The 13,450-nt window shown below is 42.1% G+C and overlaps 1 protein-coding gene across 6 annotated transcripts in view; it reads left to right on the forward strand.

Annotated features, from left to right (window-relative positions):
• The window catches only part of qkia (QKI, KH domain containing, RNA binding a), a 72,772-nt gene extending 60,837 nt beyond the window's left edge, over positions 1-11,935 (forward strand). The window contains exons 5-8 of one of the 6 annotated variants that reach the window (XM_087174287.1): positions 6,160-6,247; positions 7,711-8,151; positions 10,212-10,305; positions 10,424-11,077. In XM_087174287.1, coding sequence (XP_087030413.1) covers positions 6,160-6,247; positions 7,711-8,151; positions 10,212-10,305; positions 10,424-10,478 — 678 coding nt within the window. In that variant the 3' untranslated portion in view covers positions 10,479-11,077. Of the gene's footprint in view, positions 1-6,159; positions 6,248-7,710; positions 8,152-10,211; positions 11,078-11,561 lie in introns of those variants that run through there. The other 5 variants (XM_023407454.2, XM_087174286.1, XM_023407453.2 and 2 more) reach the window with 5 other exon arrangements.
• Positions 11,936-13,450: the final 1,515 nt, after the last annotated feature.

Consider the following 13,450-nt stretch of genomic DNA (forward strand, 5'->3'; position numbering starts at 1 on the left):
TTTTTGCTGGAGTAGTTATTTGATTTATGGTGTTGTTTATGAGAACATGGGAATCAGATTTGCCGCGCATCGCATCTGTGTTCATTTCTTACCCAAATCCAGCTTCCAAGTTTGCTTTAGTTGACTTGAATTGATTAAACTTTCTTGTCATTTATTTATTTAGTGTGGAGATGTTTTGAAGCTTGCTACAAGTACTCATTCCTTCCTCTTCTCTAACCCTACGCTTCTGGAGAGTGTGGAATTGTTGATAAGTCGTCTTGGCAGCGTGGCGAGAGTAATCATTTTCCTCCAGATGTTAGAGTTTGGGAAGGAACCAAAAGGGAGTGGAGAGAGGGAGGGGAACGGGAGAAAAACCAGCTGCCGCCACTACCAGTTCCACCCCTCTACATCAAGTCATCTACTCCTCCCTCCCCAAGGCTCCCAGTACCACCTCCTCCACTCTGGTGAATTTTTCCCCCCTCCCCTCTCATTCTCAGTTCTACACATTCTGCCTCTCCCTGTATCCCAGGAGGCAGCCAGGGCAGGCTGTGTTTACTGCTGAGGTAATTGGAGTAGTTTGGAGAGAGCCTGACCCTGGCCCTGCTAAGGCCTAAGATGTGTGTGTGTGTGTGTGTGTGTGTGTGTGTGTGTGTGTGTGTGTGTGTGTGTGTGTGTGTGTGTACACATGCATGTGTGCATACACCAGTTTGTGATGACTGACAGTGAGGCCAGGGAAGGAAAGCAGGCCTTAGCCAGTGTCAGCCCACTAGGGAACAGACAAATTGGTTTTCACTACGCTGTCTGTCTTTTCTTGTCTCATATTCTCCAGCTATCCCTTTCTTCTTCCTGAATATCTCTCCACCAACTCAATCATTCACGCTTTCTCTTGTACATGCTCTGCAGCGCGTTTTCTCCTCCTGGTACTCTTTTGTTTCACCTCTCTTTCTTTCTCTCTCTCTCTCTCTCTCTCTCTCTCTCTCTCTCTCTCTCTCTCTCAACTGCTCATCATTTCATCTCTCCGAGCTGAGCTGTTAGCTGAGCTGCATAGACAGTGACTCTTGCCAGATATGAGCAAAGACGCCCCCTCAGTTGCAGCCATAGACATGAGCAAATTCATCCAACCTAATCCAGGCGCCTGTTGTGTTTATCTGTGGGTGAGATGGATAGGAAAAGGCCCAGAATTGGGGTGTCAGGGGGAGAGTGAGGGTGCAGCTCTGTTAACACTCTCAGACAGCCACTCATCTGTTGCTCATTGTCATCCAGACGCACACACTATATAAGTAGCATTGAACATAAGCTCTATTGTCTGTAACAATTGGCATTAGCTGCAGTTTGTATTCATCAACATATGGGCACAAGCTTTGATCAGGCGAGAGGCACAAAGGAGTGAAGCATGACAGTGATTTAGCATGCATCTAGTGACCTCATCGCAGGGTTGTCAGGTAGGCAGTGGGACACGGCTCACCTACTTTAGCTCATCGCACTCCCGTCTCCCTTCTCCTCCCCCCTCCTCCTTTTCCCTCCTTCCCTCATCCCTCTGTCTTGCTCCTCCCTGATAGCTTTTACCGCTCTGCTGATTTCACAAATAGGCCTCATTGATTGAATCTGATTCTTGTGGATAGAGCAGCTTTATTGAGTGGCTTTTTCGCTGATGGACAGGAGTGTGTGGGTGTGTGTATTTCTTTCACACATGCATGTGTGCATGTTAGGGATGATAAAGAAAAACTTCCTTTTCTCATCCCTCTTTCACTCTGTAATCCAGCAGCTATTCCTCTCCTGGGAATTCCAGCAGCCAGATCATTACAGACACATATACACACATGCAGCATGCTCACACACACAGTCCTAGTAATGGCTGTGTCTGAGCGAATGTTTTATTATGGGTGGTGCATGCTGACTGAGGAGTCTGTTAATTGTGGCGACACCTTGAGCAAGGCAACATTAAAGTGTTAACTGCTCTCTGTGGTGCTGTTCATCAAACATTCATCTAAGCTGTGCTTCTGTGGTAGGAAGCTGGCCCAGTACACCCAGGGCTACACAGTTCAAACCAAGAATATGTAACTTTTGCTGAGGTGCGGCAACAGCGGCCTCTGCAGACAGTGGTAATTACAGGACACTGGCGCATTAAATTCTGTTGGCCTCTGAGACCCATCGGTTAAGGATACTGCAAGCAGCATACCGGTAGAAGCTAAGACGTCATGTACAAAAAACAAAGCCTATCAGCCGCTCAGTGCAAACCAGCAATGACGCTGTCAAGTTAGCACTCAGCTAATCCAACTAACCGAAATCATCTGAACCATCGGCTGTTGAGTGCTCAAGTTTAGATGCTAGGAGCTAGTCTGTCTGTCATTGCCCAATGTCCATACTGAGAATACTAAGCTAGCTTCTTCTTATAGCTAGATGTCTATTGACCCAACTATGGTCTGCAGGTGGTGGTGTATGACCGAAAGCGTTTCGCACTTATTGTGGGAGATCATAGCCACTGAACATAAGCAACATAGTGCAAGAAGAGGTGTTTGGGATACAAGTCTGTGTGCCATCATAACAATTTTGAAGCTGTTATTTTAAGGTAAAAAGTCAATCCATGTTCACTCTGGTCACCAAAATTGTCTTTCGGTTTCTCTCGATCTCGCAGCCATTTTGGATATGCAATTTTATTTGTTGTGTAGGTCAAACCAGAGTGCTGACATTGCTGGCACTTCTCAAAGCATCCACAGAGCACTACAGAGAACAAAAACAGAGAAAAACAGGGAAGTGTTGCAGCAGGGAATTCGTATTTTGATGGGGAAAAATGAGCTTGTTTCAGATGTAAATCAGAAATGATCTGTCGGGGTTTGGGGGCTTTAGCTAACAAACTGTGTTAGTGAGAAGATGGAGCTATATCAGCAGCACTCCACTGGGGATACACACATTTCACACACAGCAGCGCACACCTCATCCTAGCAGCAGCATCTGTGCTCTTCCCCTCTCGCTGCCCTCTATTTTGTGCCTCTCTCCTCTCAATAGGCAGTGTGCCACCTAGGCAGAGTTGGATGGATGGTGGCACCCTCTTCCCCCGTGCCCATTTAACCCTCACAACCCTGCAGATCCATCATCATACAACACAAACACAGCCCTAACATTCATATCCCAGCATATATTTGTCCTGAGCTGCAGCCCGCTGCCAAGTCCTATGTATCTTGTGAGAGACCAGCCAATCTCTAATGACCCCAAAATGTGTTCAAATTTTTCTGAATTTTAAAAAGTTAGTCTTGTCACAAAATATTTTAATTGTAGCTACAAAGACACTATGGATCTGTGGTTCTGCAGTTTGAACCTTGCTCATGAGGGCTGCCTGCACTTGATTCGGGATGAAAAACTAAGGAGTTTGTAAATGATTGTTGGGAGACGGCAGACCTGTGTGTTAGGGAAAGCTAATGACAGGTAAGGTTTTTTGCAGAATGGATAGTCTTTATATAGCTCTCATTAAATAAAACGCAAAAACTAATGTTTTTGTTGTCATGATAAACGTGTTAAGATGTGAAAGCATCTTAACACCCCCCACCCCCCATCTGCCCGACCACCCCCACCCCCTGATGATTTGCATCTGGTGAAGTTATATTTTCTTTTTGTCTTGCCTTTTTCCCTTTCCTTCCCTCAGTTTTGTCTAGCAAGTCGGCTTGGCCTACTTCCAAAGAACCACTGACACAGTTTTTAGGGAAACACACACAAAGAAGGAAGAAAAAACAGCTGCTTTGAGTCATTAGTACATTTTAGCTTGTGGGGGTTATTTTTGTTTGTTTGTTTGTTTGGTTTTGTTTTATTTTGTTTTTTACTTTTTTATATTTTACAAGTTTGTAGAGGTCATGGTCTGATTTAATTTGTGGTGTAAGTAACTGAAGAGAAGGAGGGAAGGAAAAAAAGGAAGAAGCAAAGATAACAATGACAAATTGTATTCAGTGCTATTTACTTTGCACACTTTTAGGTGTGATAGGCAGCTATTTCAGGTCTTGTTCATGCATGTCTACAAGTGTTTGCATAGAGGTTGCAGCATCTAATTAGAAATGTAAAGTAAATTTTGACTCTCCATTGAGGAAGGTTTACTTGCCCATGTTAGCCATTGACCCAGGCCTTGTTTAATTAACCTAGTGATGTTATCATTGTTGATGCTGTATGTCAAGTGGTTCTCTCCTCACCTCTAAGGCTGAGGGTAAGGAACAGAATACGGCTTGGCAACAATTTAGGAGGTGTGTGTGTGTGTGTGTGTGTGTGTGTGTAAAAATGTGTTAAAATTATTGAGGAATGCATTTTTTAATAACCGCTTAATGTGTAATTAGGATAATTGTATCACAGGGTTTTGATTTGATATTAAATACCGGGTTCACAGTTGTGCATTACCATGTTTTTTTTGAGCACAGAACAGAATGACTAATGAATTTATAATTTGTAATTTTTTGTAATGTAAAGCGGTTTGTTTAGTATCATATTTTTGATGATAGGCCACAGTAAAATTGTAAATTTCTTCAGCTCTGGGAGCACATCAAATTTTGATAAGAAGAAAAAATGTGAATCATGTATGTTGCATCACTAGTTTTTGCACCACTGGTCTTTTGTCTGTCTTTGCAGGGAAAAATGTAGCTTTGAAAAATGTTGGTGTATTTTTGTGCTTTAAGACTTCCCCAATAAAAGAAAAGAGAGACAGAGAACTGTGGAGGTAGTGAAGGAGAGAGAGAATTTCCTTGCTTCGTTAATTGGCAGCTCTGTGGTACACTAAACATTGCACACACACACTCACTCACTCACGCACGCACTTTCACACACACACACACACACACACACACTCACTCACTCACTCACTCACTCACTCACTCACTCACACGCTTTCACACACACACACACTCACTCACTCACTCACTCACACGCTTTCACACACACACATACATACACACTGAAACTGAAAACTGTGAAAACTGTGACTGCTCTGAGGCCAGTGCCTTATATTTAGTCAAGGGAGACCAGCCTCTGTCACTTTTTCTCTTGCTTAACCTAGCTCTTTTTCTTCCTCTCTCTGTGCCTGTGTTGAAGAGGAGTCTCAGGGGAGGGCTTAACTCTGAGCCCTCGTTCTTTTTTCCTTTCTTTCTCTCTCACCCCTTCCACGTCTTTCTTTCCTTATCGTCCTCTGAATGGAGCGGCAGACTTGTTGTTGAACTGTGAATTAGTCCAGGAGACAGACTCTGCGCAAAGATAGAATAGAGAAAAGAGGGAGGTTCAGTATCTGCCTTCCTGCTTTATTACTGCCACCACATTACTGTGTTTGCAGGTGATGCGTTTACATGTAGATGCAGAGTGCATGTGCATAAGCCTTTGTGTTCGTGAGTTGAAACAGTGAATGAGCGAGCACCACAGCTTTACCTTTTTATAGTGGCAAAAAGCATGAAATCAATAGTTCACTTAAGGTGAATCTGAGGTCAGTGAGGTTTCGCATGCCTGTCTTTGAACCTTTTAGTTCGGAGAGTAATTCACATTTTGTGATGAAATTGTGATGTACAACCTGGAAAATCACAGGGGCTTCTGTGTTGTCATGGTTATTGAGTGTTCGGTAGCTTCAGAGGAAATGGAGTTTGGGGGTGTGCAAAAGGGAAGGGGGGAATGGATGGGTGTGAGTGGGAGGAGGGGTGCTATCTTAATTGCTTTCCGTGAATAATTTCAGTCCCCTAATTTGGCGATAATGACAGTGGCTGCTGCTTTTGTATTTATTTATCCAAACATTAATTGACAGGACTGACATTAGCCAGGGCGGTTATTGCGCATTTGATTGCGCACAAGGGAGCAAAGAAAATTACAGTAATTATCATTCTGATATGGATTATGAATATGCATTCCCACACTTAATGTTTCTGTCAGCATTTTAGTAACAACAAGGCACTCTGCCATGACAACAGCACTTTTGCTTATCTCTATCTCCGTTTCCCTAAACCCAATCCAACCGGTGCTCTTGGAGAACAGATGACATGTCTTGTCCAAATGATTTAGCTGCTCCACTGCTGCTTTTTAACAACACGGTCATGTAGTTAGGTGAGAAAGTTGTCATGTGGATTGTTTCAGCTGGCGTGTAAAGGAGTGGGATTTATGTGTGGTTTGTTTTTGTGGATAGATGTTAAAATTTTCTTCTTCTTTTTTTTTTTCTTTTTTTTTATACAGGCGGAGGGAGAAGACAATTTGAAGAAGATGCAGCTGATGGAGCTTGCAATTCTGAATGGGACATACAGAGACAACAACATCAAAACACGTAAGTGAGACGCCATGAATACTCTCACACATATCCACACTCCACATAGTCCATCTGTTTTGCACCATACACAACTAATCTTTTGACTGCATTGACTATACATACTTTGTTATATCAGAGAAAACATAATCTTTTATTTCTGTGTTTCTCATTAACTAATACTGTTTACCTTCATCAAATTAATGTGTAGTCAGATCTCCTGTGTACATACCATCATATTATCTCTTCTGACCATTAGCAGACCTCTCTCTCCCTCTCAAGCTCTCCAAACAATTCATGTTTACCTACCCTTCCATGAGGAGGACAACTTCCATTCCGTTCTTCTCCGTACTTCTTTCCTCCTCAACCATCCCACCCCACCCCCCCATCCCCCACCCCTGCAATCCAGATGCAATCGCTCTGTATCACTTGCTCTTGGCGGACTCTAAACCTCCAGCACATTGCTGTATTCCACTTGCTCAACTCTGCATGTTCGTCACTAGTTCACACATCTACAGCGTTTTCTCCTTAATCACAAAGTGTCATTTCTAAATGCATAATCACATCTGGATATGGACAGAATAAATCCAGATCTTGTGCAGTTGTTCTGAACTCTTGGTTATGTGGTTAATTATTATTCAAAATTGAATTCGAACATAATCAGAAACTCATCAAATTTATAAAATGAAACTCAAAGTGATTAATTTCACTTTTTAATGTTCCTTATTTAACATGCTCAAATGGTAGCCATGATGAACTAGCCCACCACCTAACCACAGTTACCATAGCATTTGATTTAATTGACCTGCCTTTGGGGAAGCTTGTGTGGCGCAGCACGTAGTACATGCTAATGCAAAACCACTTGAAAAATTATTTTTGTGTGTTCATTTGTACACCATCCAATCTAAATGGACTGCTGACTTTATAAAGGACCAATAGTCCTTAAAATCACCATAAACTTGAATGTAACATTGTCCATCAGCGATCTTCATGTCAAATACAAAAGTCTTACCAGTCTTTTGTGAAATCTGCTCCTTTGTGTCCTCCTCCCTATGTAGTCAACTGCTCCATTTCTGTAAATGTGTGTGTTTTTACCTCGCCTATGCCATTTCCACTAGATGAATGTGTAGCTGCCATGGTGATTGGTATGCTTTGAATGCATTGGGATGACAGCAGCATTTTGTGCTTCTCGTGTTTTGGTGTGAGGGGTTATTTTTTATTTTGTTTGCTATGTTGACCTTTTCTTTGCAACAAATTGTGGCTTTTGTGGTTCACCACCATGATCATTGCATGGACTAATTTTCCCTTTTGTCCCCCTTCCTCCCCTCTCTCCTGCCACTTCCTGTTCCCTTTTCTTTTCCTCCTTTTGTATTTTCACCCTTCACTGTTCATATGTGATTATGATCAACCACACTACACTTTATCTCTTGTTCTCTTTCTTTCTTTCTTTCTACTCCTGTCCTTTGCTCTCTTGCTTATGGCAGCCACCCTTGCGTTCTCTCTTGCAGCGGCGGCAGCAGCCGCACAGGGCCCCCGTCTCATAGCAGCCCCTACGGGTCAGGTGTTGCCTCCCCAGGCACTCCGGCCCCCAACACCAGCTGGGGCCCCCATCATGAACCTCATCCGGCCCACTCAGATGGCTGCCATGCTGCCCAATGGCACCCCCACCCTGGTGCCTCCCACACCGGATGGCGGGCTTATCTACACCACCCCTTACGAGTACCCTTACGCCCTGGCACCCACCTCCCTGTTGGAGTACCCCATCGAGCACAGTGGGGTTCTAGGTAAGAGAGCCTGGGGAAGCATGGGTGCGGCAGGTACAGCGGCCAACTTTAGCCAGCCTGGACAGGAGGGCAGCTTGTTTTACCCCGGAGCTGGGGTGCTGGACGCGGCTTCCATGAGCCACAGTCAGGACTTGTTGAAAGGTAAATATGTCGTGTCCACCTGAGGATCAAAACAAACAGACAAACTCACAGGGTGGATGTGCTGGTGAAGCTCTTGGTAATGGGGATGATCAGCTACAGTATGTGGCTCATATGGACGCTATATTAAAATGGCAAAGGGGGACAAATCTTACCTTGTGAGGGCTAGGCTCTTGGAAAGTTCTCTTCATAATTTAGACTGAGGTTACTTCACTGTTTTTAGTTACGCTCTCGCCAAACAGTTATGCTCTCAGGTTGACATTGCCTCTTTTCTGCAAGGTTCATATAGGAGGACTTGGCTCAGTGTGAAATGAAGCACGCTGACAGAAACACGCTCACATACACGCAGCCTGCTCTCTAACCCTTTCATGCACTGGCCTGGAGGCATATTCAGTCTGGCGGCAGATCCCCTCGGATTTCTGCAGCTTTTGAAATCATTTCTCTGCGCTGTTCTCTGCAGGCAGGCCTTGATGCCTGCAGATAGTCCCCCTCTCACTCCCACTGGGGATGTTCATTAAATTCCTCCAGTCTTCCCTTTTTTCTTCTCCTTCCCCTCTCTCCATTGTCTTAGCTTCACCCCTCTTGAACTTGAGGTCTGTGCTTTTACCTGACGTTCCTCTTAGTGTCTGTGTCAGGAGTACAGTTCAATATCAGGGTGTATATGTTATATTCATTCTCAGTGGTGCTTTAAGCTCAACACATCTGCTACCAAAGAGGCAACTGAACATGTATGGATAGAGCAGTCTGATATGAACACCGTATGTTGTATTGATGCTGCAGTTAACAAAAGCAAAGAGCAAAGAAAAGAAGAGCCTTTGTCAGTTGCTTTTCTGCTTTAATTTGACAAAGTACTCCTTTAATATTCGTGCCATCATCTGGCAGCATCAGACACAAGTGTGATTTTTAGGTGACCTGTGGATTTGAGGTGCCTCTGGGAGTCATGTGTAGAACAGACAGGGGCAGCTGACTGGCTTTTCTCTCTTTAACTTGCAGGGTTACACCAGCTTAGTGCATTTTATTTACTCACACTATCGATTGGTGCCTTCAGCAACACAGGGCCCTGTGGAACACACTCACTCTCATACTCACACAAATACTCGTGCACTTGGCTCGACTGCCTGCGCTACTGTATCTAGCCGCCATTGGCTTCTCTGAGAATAAGGAAATATCAGGCCATCTGCTGCTTCAAAGTAGTGTAGGTGGCTGCGTATTCATCAGCCAAAACTTGCTCTTAACTTGACAATGCCAGAACAAAATCCTTGTTGAATTTTTTTTACTTATTTCATATAGCTCCTTTTCCGCTGAGATGGCTTGATTTTTTTTTTTTTTTTTTTACCCTTAATTCCTGCACGCATTGCATTTTTGTAATACTTGAACATACATGACACACACGACAAACACTCTGCTTGTGTCATTTACACGAGGAAGTGCCAGGCACTGCAGCAGGAATAGATCAGTAGTGACAAATATAGCAGGTAAATGACAGCCTCTGCCACCATGGAACAGATTGACCTGGAGAGAAATGGTGAAAGAAGGAAAGAGAAAATGAATGAGAGAGGGAGAGGCAGGTGGTATCTGGCACTATTCAATTACCATCAGCGCTGTATTGGATTTCCCCACCTTTCAAAATAAAGAGACAAATTTCTCTCAATCCCCCTCTGGATCCCACAGGAAGCAGAACATTATTTTTCCAGACAGCCCAGGAGCCTGTACCCTTTACCTGCCCCCTTTTCAAAGAGTCCTCTATATAACTCTGAGCACTGTGGAATTTTATTACTTAAGTTATGCATTTTTAAATACCAAGAAAAACTCCAAAAAGGTGTATTATTTTTTTCTACTGCATTTTTCTAAACGTAAAAAAAAAAAGAAAAAAGAAAAAGATATGTGTGGTGTGTAAATGTACTATAATCTGTATTATGTTGCTATTCTGTGTATTGTTGTATTATCCAAGCATTATAATGATAATGGTTAAAAATGTGAATGTTGTTACTGTAAAAGATGACTGTTTTTTTCCCCTCCTCAAAGTGAATGGTTTCTAACCTTGTGGACCTGTTACAATCTAGGTGCAATGGCTACTAAAGTGAGACGGCATGACACGCGGGTCCATCCTTACCAAAGGATTGTGACCGCTGACAGAGGTCAGTTTAGTCTCTTAGCTACACTCTACTATTGACTGATGCATTTCAATGATTATTATGCCTATTATGCCTCGATGCCTTAGTTGGGAGTTTGTATATTGTCTATATCGTATTTTTATTTTTTGTTTTGTTTTCCTTTCCCCCCCACCACCTTTCCTACCCCATACATCCACACACCAGCTAAATGGTTGATTGTGGTCTGCACATTTTGTTTACATTTAGTACTTAACATATACAATATATGTTGACTGTGTATATGTCAAAGCTCAGGCAAAAGTGATCTTAACAGCTTTTGGTTCATGCAGCTGTGAAGCCAGGACAGGTAGTACTTTGCAGGCAGTGTTGAAGGTGTGTAATGACATTCCTCTGATGTGAGATTAGAGCCTAAAATGGGGCAGGCTTGTTCCCATACATGATTTATCTCCTTAGCTCATAAGGAGCAAAGAAAAAGGAGAAGCATTTCTATACTGTATCTGAGAGACCTAGTAGGCAGAAGACAAGTAGCCATGCTGCTACCAGGCACCATTTCACCTTGAAATTTAAATTTATTTTGGATTTTATTTTTCTATGGAAGACAGACACGCACAGACATAAGCTGAGGTAGCTTGCATTCTCTCCAGTGTATTGCAAATATATTGAAATAAAGCTAAAATACATTTTTAATATTTCAGTTGTACATGAGGTACTGTCATTTTATATTTGAGCATTTTATATCAAATGTATTTATGGTTCTTGTGTATATTTATATTATATAAAAATATACTGCTAAATAAAGAGAAAGAATCGGAAAACATCGATTCATCTATTCATTGCACATTTAACACTAGTCACAGTTATCCCTCACATAACATCAGTTATTGTAAGTCCTCCTTACCACTAATCACACTGTTTGTAACTTGCACTCCAACTTGAAAGACACTAAAACACTAGATTCTTGTTTTTTGTTACTTTGTTTGTCTGTTCGTACCTCTCTTTGCTTCAGTTTTTTTTTTTTTTTTTGGTTTTGGGGGCAATGTGCGCTTAAATTAAAACCGCCAAGCAACATGATTCAGGGTGGGGGCTTAGTAGTTGGGATCATGATGTGACAACGTCATGATTATGATGAGATTAGCTGGGTTCATCTCATATTGGCAGGGGAGTTAAGAGCAGGGGCAACATGAGAGATTGCATTCATTTTATTGTTAAAATGATGTCATTCCAGTCTCTTCTTGCTGACACTAATATCCTTTCTATCTTTTTTTTCTGTTTGTTTTGTTTTTGTTTCTAACCACCTAGCCGCCACCGGCAACTAACACATGACCTTCTGACCTCTGAACTCTTCACCCAATGACGAGCCGCCCCAAGCCTGCCTGCTGATCAGTTAACTGGTAATTGCCTTTTGCTAGCCTCTCGGACGCAAGTGAGAGAGAGAGAGGCGCCTGCCCGTACAGTTACCCTAACACGTTCTGACAAAAAATAGAAACCAACGCAGAATCTTCACAGAAACACAACAAAACCCAACAAAGTTGTGTAATATTCATTTTTTTCCCTCTGTTCATTGAGTTCAATTCCCATTCTTTCTCTTTCTTTTTCTTCATGAATCATATACTGGGTGGATGTGTTTGTGGTATTACTCATAAATCTGCACTGAATTATATAGCAATAAAGACCCCACCCCACCCTGCCCACCCACTCTCCTTTAATTGCTGATTTGGTGACCTCACTTGTATGGATCAAACATCAAACTTCTATTTGACGCAAACCATTTGGTTTCACAGTAATGACATAATTCCCCCCCACCCCTCAAATGTATCATCTGTCTCTTATACACATCTAAACAAAAAACAAAAAAACAATACTTACCTGCCCCCACCCTGTTACACCACCCATTTATTGGGAGAGAAAAAGAAATAGAAGGAAAGAGAACACACACTCACATTAACTTGTTTAATTTCTGTCATTTTTCACATGTAGTGCAGTTGTTGAGCTCTAAAATGTAATTATGAGCTGACACATTCTGGGTGTGCCCCTTCAAACAGCTTTCTGTCTGTTTTTTTTAAAAGCATGGCTGAAATGATTGCAAAAGGAGCTTTTTATGATTTCTGTGTTTTTCTTCTGTCTTGTTTTTTGTTTTGTTTTTGTTTTTTAATTTTGCTTTACTTTTGAGTCATTTTCTCCACTTGATTTTGGTTTCTCTGTTGTTCATATTTGACTAATTAGCTTTGCTGAAATTGACTAGCCAATCTGAGGCAGGTGGTTATCTCTGGAAAACAAAGCGCAATCTGATGTTTGAAGCAGGCTGCAGAAGCAAAGAAATGATGAAGGGCAAGATGGGAAGGTCAAAATTGGGCTGACGGGTTTGTGTGTGTGTTTTTTTTTTTTAATTAATACTACAATGAAAGTAGGGTGTGCTGAGGCTTCGGGGACATTGGAGCAGTGCTTATTAGCTACTGACCATTGCTATGCCCCCATCCACACTACATTCATTTTACAGTGCCTGATGTATTTAGAAAAATATCTCAATGAGTTAGCTGAGCTGTGATCAAAAAGACAAAAAAAAGTATTAAGTGTGCATATTTAGCCAAAGGGTTTTCCAATGAATTATTATATCTAATATTATGCATCTGTCTCACAGAGGGCTCTCTTTGTGATTTTAGAGTTTGGGGTGTGAATTTGTGGTGCCTGCCTTCAGCTGGAACCGACAGCTGCTCAGTTAGATGATTTTTGACCCATTAATGCTCTATTTTTTCTGAGGAGGTGAACGCAGGCAATTAACACTAAGTCAACATGCTACCAAGTTACAGTACATTGCTAGGGGGAAGGGCGCTTAGAGGCTTGGTACATAAAAACTTTTGTCATGATAACTGGCTTCTATATTGATTTGTTTCATCGGCCACATTGCCATTGTTTATTTGCATTATCTTTTTTTTTACATCTCAACATTTGGCCAATTTCTTTGTTGAAGTGTATTTTTTTATTTTTAACCCCAGTTGAACATTTTCCATTAGGTGGGCATAATTTAAGCCCTCCTGCAATTTAGAAAAATATTTTTGAGTTTTAATTATTTTTGTGATGAAACATTTATTTTCAACACACGCCAAACCATCCAAAAGCGCATCCACAATGTGTCACACCTCCCTGTGATCGTAGTCTATCTCCTGAGCCCCACAATCTTTTGTTTAACT

This window comes from Seriola lalandi, unplaced genomic scaffold (assembly GCF_002814215.2).
Source record: "Seriola lalandi dorsalis isolate HSWRI2012SDOR001 ecotype SW California unplaced genomic scaffold, Sedor1 jcf7180002054335, whole genome shotgun sequence".
Taxonomy (NCBI): Eukaryota; Metazoa; Chordata; class Actinopteri; order Carangiformes; family Carangidae; genus Seriola; species Seriola lalandi.